The 22697-nt window shown below is 39.8% G+C and overlaps 2 protein-coding genes across 3 annotated transcripts in view; both read left to right on the forward strand.

The window, feature by feature from the left end:
• Window positions 1–7015: 7015 nt before the first annotated feature.
• Window positions 7016–15151, forward strand: SMG8 (SMG8 nonsense mediated mRNA decay factor). Its single transcript, XM_019431117.2, has 4 exons — window positions 7016–8797; window positions 9567–9712; window positions 10950–11822; window positions 12247–15151. Exons 1-4 carry the CDS (start codon window positions 7039–7041, stop codon window positions 12442–12444), a joined length of 2976 nt encoding a protein of 991 aa, XP_019286662.1. The 5' UTR covers window positions 7016–7038; the 3' UTR covers window positions 12445–15151.
• A 6198-nt stretch (window positions 15152–21349) lies between these two features.
• GDPD1 (glycerophosphodiester phosphodiesterase domain containing 1) overlaps window positions 21350–22697 on the forward strand; it is a 48982-nt gene continuing 47634 nt past the window's right edge. The window contains exon 1 of one of the 2 annotated variants that reach the window (XM_019431114.2): window positions 21350–21613. In XM_019431114.2, the coding sequence (XP_019286659.1) occupies window positions 21472–21613 (142 nt within the window). In that variant the 5' untranslated portion in view covers window positions 21350–21471. The remainder of the gene's footprint in view (window positions 21614–22697) is intronic. The other variant, XM_053892746.1, reaches the window with a different exon arrangement.

Consider the following 22697-nt stretch of genomic DNA (forward strand, 5'->3'; position numbering starts at 1 on the left):
AACAAAAACAAATATATAACAAATTTGAATTTCAGGTAAACAATTAACAACCTTTAAATATACATATGTCCAGGGGCGCCTGAGTGGCTCAGTCAGTTAAGTATCTGACTACAGGTCAGGTCATGATCTCAAGCGTTCATGAGTTCGAGCCCTGCATCCGGCTCTGTGCTGACAGCTCGGACCTGGAGCCTGCTTCGAATTCTGTGTCTCCCTCTCTCTCTGCCCCTCCCCAGCTCATGCTCTGTCTCCCTCTCCCTCTCTCTCTCTCTCAAAAATAAACAAACATTAAAAAAATTTTTTTAAATAAATAAATATAAATATGTCCTGTTAAACAATGAATTGTTTATTTTAACATAAGGAAGTCCCAGATATTTCATGGGAGATATTTCTACTACAAAAAGTATTCATCGTTTATCTGAAATTCAGATTTAACTGGGCATTCTATATTTTATCTGGTAACCCTGCAAAGTTGCCAGGTATTTCTGGGAGCCCCCAGCTTGTCAGACATGTCTACTTAGCATTGGACACAACTGTAGCTTCAGCCAGGATCCCCATAATTAATGTATTAAGTATCACAGAGGAAGGGGAACTTTCATTAGGGTGAGTTCCTGTGACTGAAGGTGAGGATTAGCTTTGATGACGATAACCTCCCCTGCAGTTCCAAGAATAATGGTAGCAGCTGCTCATGGATAGGAAACCAGGGGTTTTAGATCGTCCCTGAACTTTGTAGCCTGACAGGGAGCAGCTGCATAGATGATATCCTTGAAATATACCCTGGTTAGCATAGGCTAAAAAAGATATGTTAGTTATTTCCCAGAAATGCCTATATTTCTACAGATAAAGATTGCTTTGAGATGCCAAATAGAATGTGTGTCACCAGACTGGAAAGCCAATCTGAGGGTGATGTTTTGTTCTTATGAGACCCATGTTTATGTTTATAACACATTTATAAATGAAAATGAAGCAGGTAATAAAGACACATACCTGCTTCTAGTTAGAAAAAAAATCTGCTAGCTACATTTATATTATATAAGAATAAAGGGAATGATCACTGAGAATAAAACATTTGAGTATTTGTAACAAATATTTTATGGGGCATTTATAATGCCTATATTGATAAACCAGCATGTACTGTCTCAATTTAATTGAAATGACTTGATGGGGCACCTGGGTGGCTCAGTCTGTGAGGATCCAATTCTTGATTTCAGCTCAGGTCATGATCCCTGGGTCAGGGGATCACACCCCCTGTCAAGCTTGGCACTGAGCGTGGAGCCTGCTTAAGATTTTCTCTCTGTCCCTCTGCCCCTCTCCCCAGCTTATGCTCTCTCTCTCTCTCTCAAATTAAAAAAAAATTTTGATGATTTGATTATTCTTGTGGAATAAAGGGTCATAAAAAAATGCTATAGAAATCCTATATAATAAACATTTGTAAAGCTGCTGTTGCCATTGTACCAGTATTAAAATGTGCTCTACCTTGTATCTTTTACTAATTTTTATGACAGGTTTTATTTTGTATCCATATGAGAATCCTATAAATGCTATGGTTTCATTAAACTGTTGCTAATTATATACTTTCAATGCTTATTTTCAGCTGAATAACAATGAGACAATATAAACACCAAGGTACATCTGATTATGTTTTTAAATAAAGAGCAATAAGAAACCTTTGGTTTTTCTCTGTTTAATGGTTTTTACTAGACATATAACACAGAAAAACGCATAAAACATCAATACATAAATTAACGAATCGTAATGCAAATGCTCATATAACCACCAAGAAAGGTACATTATAAATGTCTGTAGAAACCCTGCTTGTCTCCCTCCCCCTAACATAATCCCTCTCTTCAAGAAGAAACTACTGATATGCTTGTTATAATAAATATTTCCATGGGGCATCTGCGTGGTTTAGTCGGTTAAGTATCCAACTCCTGGTTTTGGCTCAGGTCATTATCTCACAGTTTTGTGAGTTGGATCCTGCTTTTGATTCTCTGTCTCCCTCTCTCTCTCCCCCTGCCCCACTCACACTGTCTCTGTCTCTCTCAAAATAAATAAACTTAAAAAAATAATAAAATTAAAAATAATATTTCCTTGTTTTTACCCTCTAAGTATACATCCCTAAATGCTATGGTTTATTTTCCTTGTTTTTGAACTATATAAATAGAATCATACACTATATCTTTTGTTTCTGCCTTCTTTCAATATATTTTTTTAACTTTTTTCTTTAACATTTATTTATTGTTGAGAGACAGAGTGTGAGCAGGGGAGGGGCAGAGAGAGAGGGAGACACAGAATGCGAAGCAGGCTCCAGGCTCTGAGCTGTCAGCACAGAGCCCGACACGGGGCTCGAACCCACAAACTGTGAGATCATGACCTGAGCCGAAGTCAGACGCTCAACAGACTGAGCCACCCAGGTGCCCCTAATCAACATTTATTTTTAAGATTCAACCATGTTACTGTGTAATGCAATAGATCACTTATTTCTGTTGTGTAAATATAGTTATTCATCCTATTGTTAGTGGACATTTGGATTGTTTATAGTTTCTGGCTACTATAAATCATGCATGCCAGTATGAATATTCTTGAACATGTACATATGTGCAAGAATTACTCTAGTGTGTATACCTAAGAGTGGAACTGCTAGATTTTAAAGCATGCCTAGGGGCATCTGGGTGGCTCAGTGGGTTAAGCTTCTGACTTTGGCTCAGGGCATGATATGGTTAGTGAGTTAGAGCCCCACTTTGGGCTCTCTGCTGTCAGCACACAGCCCACTTTGGATCCTGTGTCCTCCTCTCTTTGCCTCTGCTCGCACTCTGTCTCTCAAAAATTAATAAACGTTAAAATAAAGTTAAAAAAAATAAAATAAACATGCCTATTTTCCAAAACGTGTCAAATTGGTTCCCCAGGTGGTTGTACCAATCAATTCATGGTCCCTTCAGCAAATTAGGAGAGTTCTTGTTGCTCCTGTTTTCTTCAAGGGACTCTTTTTTTTTTTTTAAGTTTATTTATTTATTTTGAGAGAGAGAGAGAGCAAGCACAAGCAGGAGAGAGAAAGAATCCCAAGCAGGCATCGAGTATGGAGCCCAATGCGGGGCTTGAACCCGATCTGAAGTCAGACGCTTAACCTACTGAGCCACCCAGGCGCCCCAAGGGACTCTTAAATAATTGATTTTTCAAAATTTTGTTTACTTGGGAAAACTGTGCAATGTTTACAGTTAATATATACTATTTTTCCTGGATTTATAAGTCAAAGAATTGTTGAGATGATTTTAAATCAAAATCACATACTAAACATAGCATATAATCTACATGGTGAGGATCACAATATAATTTATGTTGATAAACGTGGACTTTCTCATTTTACTTGGCTTTTCAAAGAGAGGTAGGATCTGGACGTGTAGAAGTAGGGAAGGGAATAAGTAAAAGGCAAATAAGCAAGCAAAATATTTTTAAGTTTATTTACTTTGAGAGGGGGTGGGAAAGCAAGCAGGAGCGGGGCAGAGAGAGGGAGACAGAATCCCAAGCAGGCTCTGCACAGAGCCCAACTTAGCACTTAAACTCACTAACCCTGAGACCATGACCTGAGCAGAAATCAAGAGTCAGACACTTAACTGGCTGAGCCATTCAGGCGTCACTAAATGTATTGTTAAAAATTCTGTTTGTCGGAGCTCCTGGGTGGCTCAGTGGGCTAAGCGTTGGGCTCTTGGTTTTGGCTCACATCATAATCTCACAGTCTGTGAGTCTGAGCCGCACATTGGGCTCTGCACTGACAGTGTGGAACTTGTCTGAGATTCTCTCTCTCTCTCTCTCTCTCTCTCTCTCTCTCTCTCTCTCTCTCTGCCATTCCCCTGCTCTCTCACATGCTCTCTCTCAAAAATCAATAAACATTACAAAAATTTAATTTTAAAAAAAATTTTAATGTTTATTTTTGAGAGAGATGGTGACAGAATGAGAGTGGGGAAGGGGCAGAGAGAGAGGGAGACACAGAATCTGAAGCAGGCTCCAGGCTCTGAGCCATCAGCACAGAGCCCGGCGTGGGGCTCAAACTCACAGAGATGTGAGATCATGACCTGAGCCGAAGTTGGATGCTCAACCGACTGAGCCACCCAGGTGCCCCTAAAAATTTAATTCTTTAATGTTTATTTATTTTTGATAGAGAAGAGGGGAAATGGCAGAGAGAGAGAGAGAGGGAGACACAGAATTTGAAGTAGGCTCCAGGCTCTGAGCTGTCTACTCATAGCCCAATGCAGGGCTTGAACTCACAAACCATGAGATCATGACCTGAGCTGAAGCTGAATGCTTAATCGACTGAGCCACCCAGGTGCCCCTAAAAAATTAAAAAAAAAAAAAATACATTAAAAAACCCACTCCTACTCCTTTCTGAATTCTTGTTAGTAAATAAAAGTTGGTTGAGAAGCCTAATATAGCTTAATTTATTAAAACACCATCACCATGACTTAGGGTTCCATCTTTCCTTTGAGAATTAAATGAGATAATTCTTTCCCCCACCCAAGTTTTATTTAGATATAATTAACATATAGCATTGTATTAGTTTAAGGCATACAACATCATGATTTGATATATGCATATATTGCAAAATTATTTCCTCAGTAAATTTAGTTACATCCATCACCTCATATAGTTACAATTTTTTGTGATGAGAACTTTTTTTTTTTAAGTAAATTCTACCCAAATACAGGGCTCAAACTAAACATCCTGAGATCAAGAGTCTCAAGCTCTACTGTCTGAGCCAGCCAGGTGCCCTTTTTAAGATGTATTCTCTTAACAACTTTCAAATATACAATACAGTATTGTTAAGTATAGTCACTATGCTGTACATTGCATCCCCAGACCTTACTTACCTTAATACTGGAAGTATATACCTTTTGACCACCTTCACCCATCTCTGCCTCCCCCACCCTGGCCCAGGAAACCGCCAGTCTGTTCTCCATTTCTTTTTTTTTTTTTTTTTTTTTAATTCATGTTCTTCCTCCTTTTTAGGTCTATTTATTTATTTTATTTTTTTAATGTTTATTTATTTTTGAGAGACAGAGAGATCAAGAGCGGGAGAGGAGGGGGGGGGGCGGACAGAGGATCTGAAGAGGGCTCTGCACTGACAGCCATGAGCCCAATGTGGAGCTTGAACTCATGAACCGTGAGATCATGACCTGAGCCAAAGTTGGATGTTCAACCAACTGAGCCACCCAGGCACCCCAAGTCTATGTATTTATTTTGAGAGAGAGAGAGAGACAAAGACAGAGAGAGAGAGCATGTGAGCAGGGGAAGGGTAGAGAGAGAGGAAGAGAAAGAGAATCCCAAGTAGGCTCCATGCTGTCAGTGCAGAACTCGACAGGGGGGCTCAGACCCATGAGCTGTGAGATCATGACTTGAGTCAAAATCAAGAGTTGGACACTTAAGCAACTACTGAGCCACCCAGGTGCCCCGTTCTCCATTTCTATGACCTAGGTTCCTTTAGATTCCATATATAAGTAAGATCATACCTAAATGAGACAATTCTTGATAAGGATTTAACACAGAGCCATACACAAAGTAAATGATCTGTGTTTATTATTACTTTGTCATTATTTGACATCACAAGTAAGAACTCATTAAAAACAAATCATCCAATTCCATTTCTATATCTTAAAGCCAAGAGTATTTAAAAAAAATGAATCTAACCATTCAAACCTCCAATTAACTAAATCAAATATTGAGTTAAGGCTTTCCACATTTTTTTCAAGGAAGCATTGTTCAATATTACAAGTTGGAAAAAGTGTTCATTGTAGAAAAATTAGAAAATCGATAAAAATAAAAGATGAAAAGTACAGCATAGGAAGTATAGAAATAATATTGTAGGCGTGCCTGGCTGGCTCAGTTAGTGGAGGATGTGACCTGATCTTGGGGTTGTGGGTTTGAGTCCCATGTTGGGTGTAGAGATTACTTAAAAAAATAATATTGTAATAACTATGGTGACAGAAGGTAACTATAATTATCACAGTGAACATTTCATAATATATTTTGAATCTCTCTGTTGTAATGTAATATGTCAACTCTACTTCAATAAAAAAAATTAATTTTAAAAAATAAAGAGGGAGGCACCTGGCTAGCTCAGCTAGTAGAGCGTGCAACTCTTGATCTCAGAATTGTGAGTTCAAGCCTCATATTGGGTGTGGAGATTACTTAAAAATAAAAAATCTTTAAAAGAAAATACAAAGGATATCTACCCAAAGCCTGCACATAGATGTTTGTAGCAGCTTTATTAATATTTTCCAAAACTTGGAAGCAATTAAGATGTATTCTAGTATGCAAATGGATAAACAGTGGTACATCTAGGTAACAGAATATTATTCAACACTAAAGAGAAATGAGCTACCAAAGCATGAAAAGACATGGAGGAAACTTAAATGCATATTACTAAGTGAAAGAAGCCAATCTGAAAAGGTTATATACTGTATGATTCCAACTATATGACACTGCAGAAAAGGCCAAACTATGGAGACAGTAAAAATATCAATGGTTGCTAGGGGCTGGAGAAAGTTAGAATGAATAGGTGGCACACAGAGGATTTTTAGGGCAGTGAAACTATTCGTTAGCATTTAGTTGAAATGCATGCTCTGATTCGGTAGGTCTGGATTGGAGCCTGAGATTCTGCATTTCTAACTAACTCCCCCTTCGTCCTGAAGACTACACCTACTATATCAAGATTTTAGAGCTTAAATTGAACCATTTTTCCATTTTTGCAAGCCACTTGACAAGCTTCTTTTGCGGTGTTTTTGTACTCCTTGAAATGCAAACCAGCTGTTTCCACTTTTTTTTTTTTTTTAATCTCTCAATTCCTATAGTCCCCGGTTGAGGAAAATCTTAAACCGTGGTAGACGAATAGGGAAAACCGCAAAAACCAGGAGAGGATGAGCGAGGTGCGGAACCTAAAAATGAGAGGAAAGCAGGAACTGAAGAAGCGGAGGAGGGATTTTAAAGTTGGACGAAAGCCGGTTAGGTTTTCAGGGCGGACCGGAAAGAGTCCAAAGAAGTCTCTGCACCATGGCGGGTCCTGTCAGCTTGCGAGAGCTTCTAATGGGCGCTTCATCCTGGACCGGCTCTGAAAGTCCCGAGGGGTCCCCTACAGAGGGCGGAGGGAGCGTGGCTGGTGGACCCGAGCCTCCTTGGCGAGAGGATGAGATCTGCGTGGTAGGAATCTTCGGCAAGACGGCTCTGCGACTGAATTCCGAGAAGTTCTCACTTGTGAATACGGTTTGCGACCGACAGGTCTTTCCCCTCTTTCGCCACCAAGATCCTGGGGACTCAGGGCCTGGAATCAGGACCGAGGCTGGCGCCGTCGGGGAGGCTGGTGGAGCCGGCGACGCTGGGGCTGGGGCGGGGGATTCAGTTCGGGGAGGTGTAGCGGCCGCTGAAGGGAACCGAACTGAGCCAGGCTCCCAGGACTACAGCCTTCTGCAGGCCTATTACAATCAAGAAAGCAAAGTTCTTTATCTTCTTCTCACTTCCATCTGTGACAATTCCCAGCTTCTGCGGGCTTGTCGTGCCCTTCAGAGTGGGGAAGCTGGAGGTGGCCTCTCTTTACCTCATGCAGAAGCGCACGAGTTCTGGAAGCATCAAGAGAAGCTGCAGTGTCTCAGTCTCCTTTACCTTTTCTCCGTTTGTCACATCCTGCTTCTGGTCCATCCCACTTGTTCTTTTGACATCACGTATGATCGAGTATTCAGAGCCCTTGATGGACTGAGACAGAAGGTACTGCCCCTCCTCAAAACAGCCATTAAGGATTGTCCAGTTGGCAAAGACTGGAAACTAAACTGCCGACCTTGCCCTCCTAGACTCCTTTTCCTCTTTCAACTCAATGGAGCCCTCAAAGTGGAACCCCCTCGGAGCCAAGACCCAACTCATCCAGACAAGCCCAAGAAACATTCTCCCAAAAGGAGACTGCAGCATGCCCTGGAGGACCAGATCTATAGAATCTTTAGGAAGAGTCGCGTCTTAACTAATCAGAGTATCAATTGCCTCTTTACTGTGCCTGCCAACCAAGCTTTTGTGTACATAGTTCCCGGAAGCCAAGAGGAGGACCCAGTAGGCATGTTGCTGGACCAACTTAGGAGTCATTGTACTGTGAAGGACCCAGAATCTTTGCTGGTGCCTGCACCCCTTTCTGGGCCCAGGCGATACCAGGTGATGAGACAGCATAGCCGACAGCAGCTTTCTTTCCACATTGACAGCAGCAGTTCCAGTTCTTCAGGGCAGCTAGTGGATTTCACTCTTCGGGAGTTTCTATGGCAGCATGTGGAATTAGTCCTAAGCAAGAAAGGTTTTGATGACAGTGTGGGCAGGAACCCACAGCCTTCCCATTTTGAACTTCCCACTTATCAGAAGTGGATCTCAGCAGCTTCAAAACTGTATGAAGTAGCTATAGATGGGAAAGAGGAGGACCTGGGATCTCCCACTGGGGAGCTAACATCTAAGATTTTAAGCAGTATTAAAGTCTTGGAAGGGTTTTTGGATATTGACACCAAATTCTCAGAAAACCGGTGCCAAAAAGCTTTACCCATGGCCCATAGTGCCTATCAGTCAAACTTGCCTCATAACTACACAATGACTGTCCATAAGAATCAGCTTGCCCAGGCTCTTCGAGTATACAGTCAACATGCTAGGGGTCCAGCCTTTCACAAGTATGCCATGCAGTTACATGAGGACTGCTACAAGTTTTGGAGCAATGGCCATCAGCTCTGTGAGGAAAGGAGTTTAACTGATCAACACTGTGTACATAAGTTTCACTCATTACCTAAATCAGGTAGCTAAAATTTTCTCAGCATTTTGAAATCAAAACTGAGCTGTGTTTTTATTCTTTTTTTTTAAAGATTATTATTATTATTTTATTTATTTTTGTAAGTAATCTCTATGCCTAATGTGGGGCTCAAACACACAACCCCAAGATGAAGAGTCGCATACTCTATTGACTGAGCCAGCCAGGTGCCGTTTATTCTTCTTTTAAGAGAGGCTTTTCACTATGTATTGATAATTATAAAAAGCCCCACAGAAATTTAGTTGAATCAAATTTAAGTTTTCTCTCCTGTTGTAAAAAAAAATAACAACTATGACTGCTAATTATTTTCTTGTATTTAAAGGATGATCCATAGAGGATTATTAAATTAGAATTATTAAAGAGTATAAAGTTTCAGAAATTTCATATTAACATTTTTATTTTGGAGTTTTTGTTGAACTAAAATGAATTCATTGAAAATGTAAGGTCACCATGATGATGATAAAATGTACTTAGAATCCCTAAACATCTAAAAGAAAAAAAGAAAGAAAAGAAACCCTAAACATCTAAAACTTTAGATTGAAAATGTATATCATTTTAAGAATTTTCAGTGCTTCTTCTGTTATGTGTATATACTCAAGGTTTTGTGTTTTTGGTGTTTGTTTGTTTGTTTTTGTAATCTCTTCTCATTTCCAAAGTACTGTTTGGAGAAATTTTGGGGTTAGATGCAATAGAATATAAAATAACTTTGACTCTGCATTGTGTGTGTGAAATTAACAGTAAGTGTTATGTTTTCCAGGAGAAAAACCAGAGGCTGATAGAAATCCTCCTGTGCTGTATCACAACAGCCGAGCTCGATCTACCGGTGCCTGTAACTGTGGAAGGAAACAAGCACCTCGAGATGATCCCTTTGATATCAAGGCAGCTAACTATGACTTTTATCAGGTAGACTCTGATTTTTTCATCTTCCTCCCTTTTTTTCTTTCTTTCTTTCTTTCTTTCTTTCTTTCTTCCTTTCTTTTTCTTTTTTTTTTAACTATCATCTAAGTAAAAGTACATATTTTCAGAAGCAAAATATTTAGAAAAGTAGGGGCACCTGGGAGGCTCTCTCATTTAAGCATCTGACTCTTGATTTCAGCTCAGGTCATGATCCCATGGTTTATGAGATCAAGCCCCACAACAGTGTCTACGCTGACAGAGTTGAGCCTGCTTAGGATCCTCTCTCTCCTCTCTCTCTGCCTCTCCCCCACTCACACTCGCTCTCTCCCTCTCAAAATAAATAAATAAACATTTTTAAAAATTTTAATTAAAAAAAGTTTTTTAAGTTTATTTATTTTGAGGGAGAGAGCATGAGTGGGGGGAGAAGCAGAGAGAGGGGGGAGAAAGAATCCCAAGCAGGTTCCGTGCTTTCAGCACAGAGCCCAATGCAGCTGCTCGATCTCACCAACTGTGGAATCATGACCTGAGCCAAAACCAAGAGTCAGACGCTTAACTGACTGAGCAATCCAGGCTCCTCAAATAAATAAACATTTTTATTTTAATGTTAGAAAAAAATCTAGAAAAGTAAATGTGACTTGAGTGTGATATATAGACAAGGGAAAGTTCTTTATATGAACTTATTTGCTTACCCATTAATTTTTTTTTTTTAATGTTTATTTATTTTTGAGAGAGACAGGGACAGAGTATGAGCAGGGGAAGGGCAGAGAGAGAGGAAGACACAGAATCTGAAGCAGGCTCCAGGCTCTGAGCCATCAGCACAGAGCCTGACGCAGGGCTCGGACTCACAAATGGTGAGATTGTGACCTGAGCCAAAGCCAGACGCTTAACCGACTGACCCACCTAGGCACCCCTTACCCATTAATTGTTAATCTTTTTAGAGTGAAGAATCTGTTATTTTTTTTTTTAATTTTTTTTTTAACGTTTATTTATTTTTGAGACAGAGAGGGACAGAGCATGAACAGGGGAGGAGCAGAGAGAGAGGGAGACACAGAATCTGAAACAGGCTCCAGGCTCTGAGCTGTCAGCACAGAGCCCGACGCAGGGCTCGAACTCACGGACCGTGAGATCATGACCTGAGCCGAAGTCAGACGCTTAACCGACCAAGCCACCCAGGCGCCCCAAGAATCTGTTATTTTAAATGAAAAAGTCACAGAGTTGTTTTGTTTTGTCTCTTCCTCCATAGCTTCTGGAAGAAAAATGTTGTGGAAAATTGGATCATATCAATTTCCCAGTATTTGAACCAAGTACTCCAGATCCTGCTCCTGCCAAAAATGAATCTTCTCCTGCCCCTCCAGATGCAGATGCTGATAAACTTAAAGAAAAAGAACCTCAAACCCAAGGAGAGAGCACAAGCCTGAGTTTAGCTTTGAGTTTAGGCCAGTCCACAGATAGTTTAGGTACCTATCCAGCTGATCCACAAGCAGGAGGAGATAATCCAGAAGTTCATGGTCAAGGAGAAGTAAAAACTGAGAAGAGACCAAACTTGGTTGATAGACAGGCATCCACAGTTGAGTATCTCCCAGGCATGCTGCATTCAAATTGCCCTAAAGGTCTACTACCCAAATTCTCCAGCTGGTCATTGGTTAAATTAGGCCCTGCTAAGTCTTATAACTTTCATACAGGTTTAGACCAACAAGGCTTCATTCCAGGAACAAACTATCTTATGCCTTGGGACATTGTCATCAGGACTAGAGCTGAAGATGAAGGAGACTTAGACACAAATTCTTGGCCTGCTCCAAATAAAGCTATTCCTGGAAAGAGAAGTGCAGTAGTAATGGGAAGAGGAAGACGGAGAGATGACATAGCTCGAGCATTTGTGGGCTTTGAATATGAAGACTCTAGAGGTCGGAGGTTTATGTGTTCAGGACCTGACAAAGTAATGAAAGTAATGGGAAGTGGGCCAAAGGAGTCCGCTTTAAAAGCCCTGAATAGTGATATGCCCTTATATATTCTGTCATCATCTCAGGGTAGAGGGCTAAAACCACATTATGCTCAACTTATGAGGCTTTTTGTTGTAGTTCCTGATGCTCCTTTGCAGATAATACTAATGCCCCAGGTAAGAAATATGACCCTTTTCTGTTTTCAGACAAAAAATGCTGATGCTTGTTTTGATTGTTTTTTAAAAAGTGCAGGATAATATCTAATATTTCATTAAACAGGTCTTAATCTTAAATACCTTTTATACCTAATCTAGTTCTTGAAAAATAAATTGCGGGTGTATTTCTCAGTTCACACCATCAATTCACATTGTTTAGTTCAAAGGCAGAACTTGAAGTTAAAAATCTATAGAAAAAAAAAAGAAAAATCTGTAGAAAAATAGGATAATATTTGAGACTCAATGTAATTTTGGATATGATTAGTTTACCTATTACCTACTTAATCTTATATGCTCTTAGAATTTACTGTTTGTTTAGGCACTTATCTTTCAGGTATTTCTTAATGAAAAATGCAAAAATAAGTATATTGCCTTTACTTTTCAGGTCCAACCAGGCCCACCACCATGTCCAGTATTCTACCCAGAAAAACAAGAAATCACTCTTCCACCAGATGGCCTCTGGGTTTTGAGATTTCCTTATGCATATGTGACTGAGAGAGGACCTTGTTTCCCTCCTAAGGAAAACGTGCAGTTAATGAGTTACAAGGTGCTCCGTGGAGTTCTTAAAGCAGTAACACAATAAGTGTTTTATAGCCAGTTCCATCTTTTTTTTTTTTAATTAAAAAAATATTTTTTTCTGATGTTTATTTATTTTTGAAGGAGAGACAGACAGTGTGGGGAGGGGAGGGCAGAGAGAGAGGGAGACATAGAATCTGAAGCAGTCTCCAGGCTCTGAGTCAACACAGAGCCTGACATGGGCCTTGAACCCAACCCATGAGATCATGAGCTGAGCCGAAGTCGATGCTCAACTGACTGAGCCACGCAGGTGCCCCTATAGCTGGTTCCATTTTAAGGCTGATGTTTGATTTTGCTGTGTATGGGTTTGTTTTTTTTTTTCATTTTGTTTCTTTGTTTTTGTTTTGGTACATGTATGCTGTGTTTCCTTAAATACAGAATGTGCTTTGGTTACAGGAGTTCAGTATTGATACAATAGTTCCACTCTTTCATGATGTTATTGATATTTATTGTAAACAGGCCTGTACCTTCTTAATAAACATTGGTTCTTGCAGAAAAGGACATAAATATCTGGTTGATACCTTTGGGGTTTTTTTTTGTTTCTGTTTCACTGTCCATAATAAAACATGTTTCTATCATAACTGAATGTTGCCTAATCATGTTGAACCAAAATTTTGTTTTGTTTAAAAAAATGATGTTTTAGCTGGGATTTTCCTTAAGATGCTGCTTCTGAAATTATTTTCAAAACAAGATGATCCAGTAGGTTATCTGGCAAAAGTATGAGGATTAATTGCAAAAAAAGCCCTGTTGTTTGGCTCACAATTCTGGTACCTGAGTCAAATTGTTTTGTTTTTGCCATTTTATTCCTGGACTGATGTGACAGCATATTTTAAAGGAATGCTATCTGAACTAATACTTTTTTTTAAGGCTTTATTATTTTTTTAAGTTTATTTATTTATTTTGAGAGAGCAAGAGTGAGAGCAAAAGAAAGAGAGGAGGAGAGAGAGAGAATCCCAAACAGACTCTATGCTGCCAGCTTGGAGCCTGATATGGGGCTTGAACCCACAAAACATCAGATCATGATGTGAGCTGAAACCAAGAGTTGGCTGCTTAACCAACTGAGCTACTCAGGCGCACTAAGGCCTTTTTTTTTTTTTTTTTTTAAAGTAATCTCTACACACAGCGTGGGGCTTGAACTCACAACCCCGAGATCAGAATTGCTTACTCTACCAACTGAGCCAGGTGCCCCTGAAGTAAAACTTTTTAATCCAAAATATTAATACACACTTTACCCTTTAAAAAGTTACCCTGGGAGCGCCTGGGTGGCTCAGTCGGTTGGGCGGCCGACTTCGGCTCAGGTCATGATCTCACAGCCTGTGAGTTCGAGCCCCGCTTCAGGCTCTGTGCTGACAGCTCAGAGCCTGGAGCCTGTTTCGGATTCTGTGTCTCCCTCTCTCTGACCCTCCGCCGTTCATGCTCTGTCTCTCTCTGTCTCATAAATAAACGTTAAAAAAAAATTTTTTTTTAAATAAAAAGTTACCCTGTAAGAATTTTTATATGTGAAACAACGACTAAATGATAGAGAGCCTATCAATCTATGGTTAACTTTCACCAGCCTCAACATGATGCTAATTTATCACCAATTAAATAAATACACGGAATAAGTGAACACACCAAAATTGTAGTGTAATTGATTATATTTTCCTGGAAACATTGATTTTGAAATACTGGGTAAAAAGAATTGGAGATTTTAGTCTCAATATGTATGAAATACAGCATTTGCTTAATACATCTTGCTACCAACGTAAAGCAGTTATTTAGATTTTGATGTTAGGGGAGAAAATGTAATAGCCAATTTAGAACTGTGACTTACTTAAAGGTATTTTTATGCCCATTTTATTATAGTTCAATTAAGAGAAGGAGTCTGTGAGGGTGGCCCAGTCGGTTAAGCATCTGACTTTGACTCAGGTCATGATTTTTGTGGTCTGTGCTGACAACTCAGAGACTGAAGTCAGCTTCAGATACTGTGTCTCTCTCTCTGCCCCTCCTCCTCTCACGCTCTGTCTCTCAAAAAAATAATATTAAAAAAAATTTTTTTAAAGGAGAATGTGAGCCAATATGAAAATTAACCTACATTTTTCTTGCATCCCATCTTTATTTTTCATCCTTTTAATTTATAATTCCTTGTATATCAGTTTTAACAATCACAATTGCTTTTGTAGTAAGCATGGTTCTTGGTTGGTTTTATTAAATAGGCTACTGCATTTGGAAATATAACTAGATTGCTCTGTAGGACCTATATTAATAATTGTTTTGTTTTTTTAGTAGCATCTAAGACTTGAATAACAAGTTGTATAAACTGGTAGATTAAAGAAACCGTAACAAAGTAGTTTGTAAGAAAAATTAGGTGTCAAAAGAGCAAACTCTTGCCTTTTCTTTCCTTTGTTTCTTTGATGTCATTCTATATGGAAAAACTTTATATTCCTGCTTAAATTAGTGATTTTCCTTAATGATTTTTAATTGCAGAAGCCACCCTAATTTGAACTTCTGAAACAAACTTTGTATGCTATTTCTATTTATAGCCTGCTTAAAAAACAGTTGCAGAACTTCTGCAGGTTTGTTTTTATCCATAAATTGGCTCATAGAGTGTTGCATTAAAGAAATGTGGACTATGCAGTTTGTATCGCTTACTGCTTTTCTCATTACTGATACAAACCTTAGTCAGCAAACTTCAAAAATGATGATTTTATTAAAGAAATTATGTTTCTTCTGTAGCAGCTCTTGCATTGTGCTTTGCTTAGCAGTTGTTTCTTTTTTTTATGGAGATATAAGCAGATGTTTCAAATTTTTTGATTTTTAAAAAAATTTTTTAATGTTTTTGAAAGAGAGAAAGAAAGCTCGAGTGGGGGAGGGGCAGAAGAAAGGGAGACAATCTGAAGCAGGCTCCAGGCTCTGAGCTCTCAGCACAGAGCCTGACACAAGTGTCAGGGGGGCTCGAACTCACAGACGGCAAGATCATGACCTGAGCTGGAGTCAGATACTTAAACAACTGAGCCACCCAGTTGCCCTGAAATTGATTTTTGAAAAAATTTTTTAATGTTTATTTTATTTTTGAGAGAGAGACACACACAACGAATCTGAAGCAGGCTCCAGGCTCCTAGCTGTCAGCACAGAGCCTGCCGTGGGGCTGGAACCCACAAACCAGAGATCATGACCTGAGCCAAAGTCCCACACTTAACCAGCTGAACCACCCAGGTGCCCCTAAATTGTTTTGTTTTTGTTTTTGTTTTTGTTTTTTTTTAAAGAATCACTAGGTCAGGAGGGACTTCACAGGATATCCTGTGATGTGCCTATGAAAAGTTGCATAGAATTTTAGGAAGTAAATTATATCTTATTCAAGGAGTGCTTATTATTTAAAGAACTAATATGATAAATCTTTCTGTCATGTGTATTATGTTATTCTGATTTTTTAAAATGGCTTCACATGTTGGATTAAAGTTAGGTTCCTCTGTACTACTTAAACAGGAAATCTGTATCTTAGTTGAAAAGCAAACAAGTTCCAAGAAAAAGTAAAACAAAGAAATTAGAAAAGTGGGACTAGGAAAGCCTGATTTACAAGAATAAAATAGCTACTCTTTATTGAATGGCACACAATAATAATAGCTATTTATGAATATCCACTTGTTAGGATATTACTACACGTTTTGTCTACATTGCCTCTAATCCTCAAAATATTGCAAGATAAATATTACCCCTATTTTATAGACCAAGAAATTGAAGGTTGAAGTGGTTAAATAATTTGTTGAAGGTCACATACCTAGGGAGTAGCAAAGTCAGAATTTAAATTGAGAACTCTAATTTTAAAGCTGTGCTCTTCCTTTTCAAAAAAATATAAGAATGAAAACTGCCAGTTCCTCCAACTGAATATATGACTCTGGTCTTAAGACATATGAATGGGTGAGTTTTCAATGTCAGAAAAACATTTGGCATGATACCACCAAAGCTTCGTAGTTTCTTTTAAGACTATGAATCTTGATTCTGTCTAAAACTGTACTGAGGGGCGCCTGGGTGGCTCAGTCGGTTAAGCGGCCGACTTCGGCTCAGGTCATGATCTCACGGTCCGTGAGTTCGAGCCCCGCGTCAGGCTCTGTGCTGACAGCTCAGAGCCTGGAGCCTGTTTCAGATTCTGTGTCTCCCTCTCTCTGACCCTCCCCTGTTCATGCTCTGTCTCTTCCTGTCTCAAAAATAAATAAAACGTTAAAAAAAAAAAAAAAAAGGTTTAAAACTGTACTGAATCTTTAAAATTTTTTAATGTTTATTTATTTTTGAGAGAAAGAGAGAGACAGTGTGAGCAGGGGAGGAGCAGAGAGAGACACATACAGAATCCGAAGCAGGCTCCAGGCTCTGAGCTGTCAGCACAGAGCCCGATGCGGGGCTCGAACCCATGGACCACGAGATCATGACCTGAGCTGAAGTTGGACACTTAACCAACTGAGCCACCCAGGCGCCCCCTGAGTCTTTATATTATACCATCTTTTGTTCCAGATTTTCTCCTGTATAAAATAGTACTATACTAAATTGAAGCAAAAAAAAAAAAAAAAAAGAAAAAGAAAAAGAAAAAGAAAGAAAAAATCCACCACTTAAGAAACCTGGACAATTTACTTAATTCTTGAGTATTGTTTTCTCTAAAATGAAAAAGATAATTATTATTTATCACAATGGGTATTTCTGAAGAGTAATAGAGGGGCACATACATAAATTTTTTAAAATGTTTATTTTTGAGAGAGAGAGAGACAGAGTGTGAGTGGGGGAGGGGCAGAGAGAGAAGGAGACACAGATCCAAAGCAGGCTCCAGGCTTCCAGCTGTCTGCACAGAGCCTGAACAGGGGGCTCAAACCCATAAGCGGTGAGATCATGACCTGAACTGAAGTCTGACGCTCAACTGACTGAGCCACCCAGGCGCTCTGGCACATAAATATTGTTGATAATAACTATAATTTATCTTGAATTTACTTTTTAAAGGTATACCATAATTCTAATAGTTTTGGAGATGGTGAATAAATTTTGGTTAGTTTTAGCCCTACTTTTTATAATCAGGTAAACAGTGCCTAGTGCCTGCAAAACACTGCAGTAAGCACCATGATGTATAGCAGTTTTGTAGACTTGATTTGTACCTTTCCTCTTGTATCTTTCTGTGGTTTATTCATTTATTTACTTATTTTAGTGTTTATTTATTTTGAGAGAGAGAAAGCATGAGGGAGGGGCAGAGAGAGGGAGAGAGAGAATCCCAAGCAGACTCTGTGCTATCAGCCTGACCCAGGGCTCAATCCCATGAACCCTGAGATCATGACCTGAGCCAAAATCAAGAGCTGGAAGCTCAACCAACTGAGCCACCCAGGCACCCTAAAAATCATTTTCTACTTGAATAGGTATAAGACAAATTTCTAAGGTGTAAATTATATCCTATGCTTCCTTTTTATTCCACTCTTAGAGGACTATGTTACAACAGTTGATTATTACTCCCTTTTTCCTACTAAGTTATATGTACAGTACTTGAATTTTCAGTGATTTTTATCTTTGATTTTATCCCAGCTGTTTTCTCAATATAAAAGTAAGACTACCTAATTTATAATCCCATTTAAAACATTGTTTTTTGTTTTGTTTTTGAATATATCTTAGATGTTTTTGTAAAACCAGTATGCAGTCACTATATCCCTTATTTTAAAAATGTTTAAAGGTAAGAATAAATTACTTGAAATTCTGTTGCTCTGCTAGTACTCTGTCAACCACTTGCAACATTTTAGTGAATATCCTTCTAGACATCTCTATGCATTTATGCACATGCAAATATGTATTCAATTTTAAATAATTGCAGAGTACATCTTCTTTTGTAATGTACTTTTTTTCACTCAACAACATGTGGCAGCCATTTTTCCTGTCAATAAATGAAAGTATGTCATTAATGGCTGCATCATTTTCCCAAATGATTTACAGTCTGTCTTTTATTATTTGATATTTAGGTTCTTTCTGACTTAGGGCTCCTACAAACAATGATGGAACATCATGATGCATTCATACCCTGTTTAATAATACTTGTGAAGCTTTCTTTGCAGAATAAACTGTTAGACCTTGGATTGTTGGGGCAAGGGATATACACATTTTGCATTTTGATACATATTGCTAAATTGCCCTACAGAAAGTTGAACCATGTTCTAGCCTAGTATCACATTCCCATTGTCATAGCTGGGAATCTTGACGGCAGTCTACCAATGTAATCACCAGTTTTCTTATTTTAAATAGTATCACAACGTAATTTATGGGTTCCTTCAGAACTCGGGTAAATGCCTTCTGATCCCAGTGATATATATTCCTAGGCAATTGCATCTGCTATCTAGTGCACTAATGATTTGGGCAGTGCAATTGGAGATGGGATTGAAATGACAACCTAAGGAATCATTCATTAATCTTTTATTTTTCAGAAGATCAATACTATCTTCTCCAACCAATCCCTTGAAGTGAATTAAGATTGGTGACCTTTATAACGTCAGTCACTAGGTGTGTAGTCTTAGCCAAACTACTTAACCTCTACAGACATCAGTTTTTTCTTTATGATGAAACAGGTCAGCGATTTCTGATATGCTTTATTTTTTAACACTTTCTCCCCTATGACAACTGATTGTACTAATTTCCATTCTTTTTTTTTAAGTTTATTTAATTATTTTGAGTGAGAGAGAGAGCAAGGGAGAGGGGCAGAGAGAGAGGGACAGAGAAAATCCCAAGTTGAAATCAAGAGTCAGACATTTAACCAACTGAGCCATCCAGGCACCCCTTCCATTCTTGATTTAAATAATATCTTATTAACTTTGGTGTCTCTTGTAAATTTGACTCCTTTATCCTGAAAGACATCTCTGGTCATATTGGTGCAATTTTTTTTGAAAAGAGGTTTTTCTATTATTATTATTGCTTGCCTGTTCTTTAATTAATTTTAATTTTCTTGGGCCTCCAATGAAGTATATGTGGTCCTGCTTGGCTACTTATTTTGATATTTCTATGTACTTTTCCTAAGTTTTTTGGTAATATTTTAGAGAAAACTATTTTTACTTCTGACATAATGCTTTACTTACACAGGATACTTTCAGTGCTTTCATTTTACTTCATTAGATCCTCAAAATGCCCCTGTGAAGTTAGATACTACTATCCTCATTTTACAGATGTAGAAACTGAGGCTTAAACTAAATAATATGCCCAAAGTCAGTCAGCTATGCCCAAAGTCACTCAGCTTGCAAATGGTATAGCTATGTATATGGGTTTTAAGCCCAGAGCTCTAGCTACTAAGCCATAGGTAACTCTATACTTGAAGGTTAAATATTCTTAGTTACATATTTTTTCCAGAAAATATTTATCATATACATGGGTCTATACTCATCAAAAATAGTAATAATCGAATTTAGAGAAAAGTTGCTTTCAGGTGAGATATGCAAATATATATATGCAACCAGTGTATATTCTCTGTAGGATAGAATTTGGCAGCCCTAAGTACTCCCCTTAATTCTTAACAAGGCAGTATTTTGCAACTCATGAATTTCCTTAAAGTGTTTTAATTATATGTATAGTGGGAAAGGAGGGGCAGAAAGAGAGGGAGACAGAGAATCCTAAGCAGGCTCCATACTGTCAGCGCGGAGCCGGATGTGTGGCCCAAACCCATGAAACCCCGAGATCATGACCTGAGCCGAAGCCAGGAGTCAGAAGCTCAACCAACTGAGCTCAACCCAGGCACCCCTAAAATGTTTTAACTTAAAAAGTGTGGTTATATTTGGAAATTTTTATACTTAGTTCTTTTTTTTCCATAAAGGCTTTATCACGTCTCAGGATATTTTGATATTACATCAAGAAATAGGGGCGCCTAGGAGGCTCAGTCGGTTAAGCCTCTGACTTTAGGCTCAGGTCATGTTCTCAAGGTTCGTGGTTCGAGCCCCTTGACAGGCTCTGTGCTTACAGCTCAGAGCCTGGAGACTGCTTCCGATTCTGTGTCTCCCTCTCTGGCTCTCCCCAGCTCACCCTGTCTCACTCTCTCTCTCTCAAAAATAAGTATTTTAAAAAGTTAAAAAAAAAAAAAAAAAAGGAATAGACTAGTGTGGTGGTAAACTGATGCAGAAATCTTTTTCAGCTACAGTTCTGCGCCAACTAGACCCCACCCAGGATTGACTCTAAGACTGTGATCAACTTGACCTTCACTGCCCTCCGGCATGAGGCCACCGACCTTTGTCCCACATTTTCCTTATATAAACCTGGAAGTATGGGTGAGAGGAAAACTAGTTGGGCCTTCTGGAATTGAGTTTCCTGTCTTTGTAAAACTTTTAAGTAATAACCTATAACCTTGTCAACATTGTCTTATTGTGAATAGACTTGCAAGTCAACAAATATTTCTTGACTGCCTATCCTGTATAAAGCATGGGGACTGCATATTCAGTGAAATGAGAGAAGAGTCTGTCCCTCAAATATTTGACTGATAAACTAGTACGTCTTATGTAAGTGTGACAATAGGGAAAGCTCTATCTCGGCTAGATAAATAGGTGAGTTTATTATGTATTTTAGCAAGCTTTAACTCCTCCATTGGTAACAGTTCTTTGCACTTCCTAGAGTAGGGGCTAAGATGTGTCCTGGAAACTTTCCTTTTTTGATGCGTATTTTCTAATTATGTCAGGCCTTCCTGAAGGCTATCTTTGACTAGCCTTTTCGGCATGAGTGATGGCAAAGACACTGGCAGGTTTCCAAGCTTTCGCCTCAGTTTGGAGCTTTTCTGAAGTGCTCTGGGTCTACCACAGGGCTAGGTGACAAATACTCACTACCGGACTCTGCAGGCTCCTACCCAGCAGCCGGAGCGCGCCTGCGTACCGCAGCCCCTTTGTTGCTCAGGCGCTGGGGTCCGGCTGCGCCTGCGTGGAGGGCTGGCGCCTACAAGTGCGCTGCACCGCTGGCACCGGCTGGGGGCGAGCAGACCTCGAGCAGCTGCCGCCGTCGCCGCAGCCGTTGCGACCGCCGCAGCGGAGTTCAGAGGGCCCGGAGGTGGGAGACTTCCCACACGGTGGCTGAAATGTCGTCCACCGCGGCTTTTTACCTTCTCTCCACCCTAGGAGGGTACTTGGTGACCTCATTCTTGTTGCTCAAATACCCGACCTTGCTGCACCCGAGAAAGAAGCAGCGATTCCTCAGTAAACACATCTCTCACCGTGGAGGTGAGAGGGGTCCCCAGATCCCGATGGCGGAGGTGGGGGAGGCTCTTTTCCCCACTAGAGCTTAGGGTCCTTTGGAGCTCCGCAAAAGGCAGGCGGGTGGAAATACGTGAGAGTTTGAGGAAGAATGGGGTGTGTGAAAGAGGGTTTTCTGGAGATGAAGGCGATGTGACGGGGAGGTCTGAGGAAAGATAAGGGGTCTTTAGACCAAGGCGGGAGATCTCTCGAGTGCAGCGGTGTCAGGGATTCTGTGAAGGAGGAAGGACTAGGGTGAGAAATAAGGGCAGATGGAGCGTTTCTCGGCAGATGGAAGGATGATCGCAAGGTCCCTTCCTATCAGCGAGGCACCAGGAGGGTGGGGGGAGCGCCGGGCAGAGCCAGGGGTACCCAGCTGGGGCACCTGAATGGACTGCTCCGAGCGGAACCAGTGGCTGAGCTTGTAGGGAGATCCGGGACGACATGCTTCAAGGTTTGAGGAACGGCGTGAACCTGGACCGTGCTGCAGCCTTGGGGCTGGTCCCACCCCTACCCCCGTCTCAGAGCACTGATAATTAAGAAAAGAGGGAAACCGAGTCACTGACCTGGGGACACTTCCCAAGGTCACAATTCGAGTTTGGGCTGGACTGGGACAGAAACTGGAGCATCCTGGTTCCCAAGGCTGCAAGCCTTCCACCAGTTTTGGGTTTGTTTTTGGTTTTTTTTTTTTTAGCCCCACCCTGCACCTCAGCAATGACACCTGGATTTCCTAAAGACGAAAAGATGATGTCGTTTATGATAGGACTGTGTTTGTTTAAAGAAAAAGAAGTTGTTTCTTGGAAAAGTATCTTACAAAGGAGCCTAGATAGTCCACCCTGTAGTTTACCAAACAGCAGGCCAAATCTTTGCTTCTTCGTTATTGTAGAATAATGTGTCTTTATTTCATTTCAAGCATGATGTGTAAAATGTTGTGAAATTGGATTAAGTCAATTAATTTTAACTGTTAAGAGTTGAATGTTAAACTAGGTTAAAACTGCTTGGAATTTACAGTCTAATAACTTGAAACGGTAAATTCTAGGAGTTTACAGTCTAAAACTTGATGTAGTATCAT

The sequence above is a fragment of the Panthera pardus genome, unplaced genomic scaffold, assembly GCF_024362965.1.
Source record: "Panthera pardus isolate Hobbes unplaced genomic scaffold, ASM2436296v1 HiC_scaffold_3, whole genome shotgun sequence".
Lineage (NCBI taxonomy): Eukaryota > Metazoa > Chordata > Mammalia > Carnivora > Felidae > Panthera > Panthera pardus.

Coding starts and splice junctions, on each gene's coding strand:
- SMG8 (XM_019431117.2), top strand. CDS start 7,039: ATGGCGGGTCCTGTCAGCTTGCGAGAGCTTCTAATGGGCGCTTCATCC. Junction 8,798..9,566: donor TCACTCATTACCTAAATCAG/GTAGCTAAAATT, acceptor TATGTTTTCCAG/GAGAAAAACCAGAGGCTGAT. Junction 9,713..10,949: donor CTAACTATGACTTTTATCAG/GTAGACTCTGAT, acceptor CTTCCTCCATAG/CTTCTGGAAGAAAAATGTTG.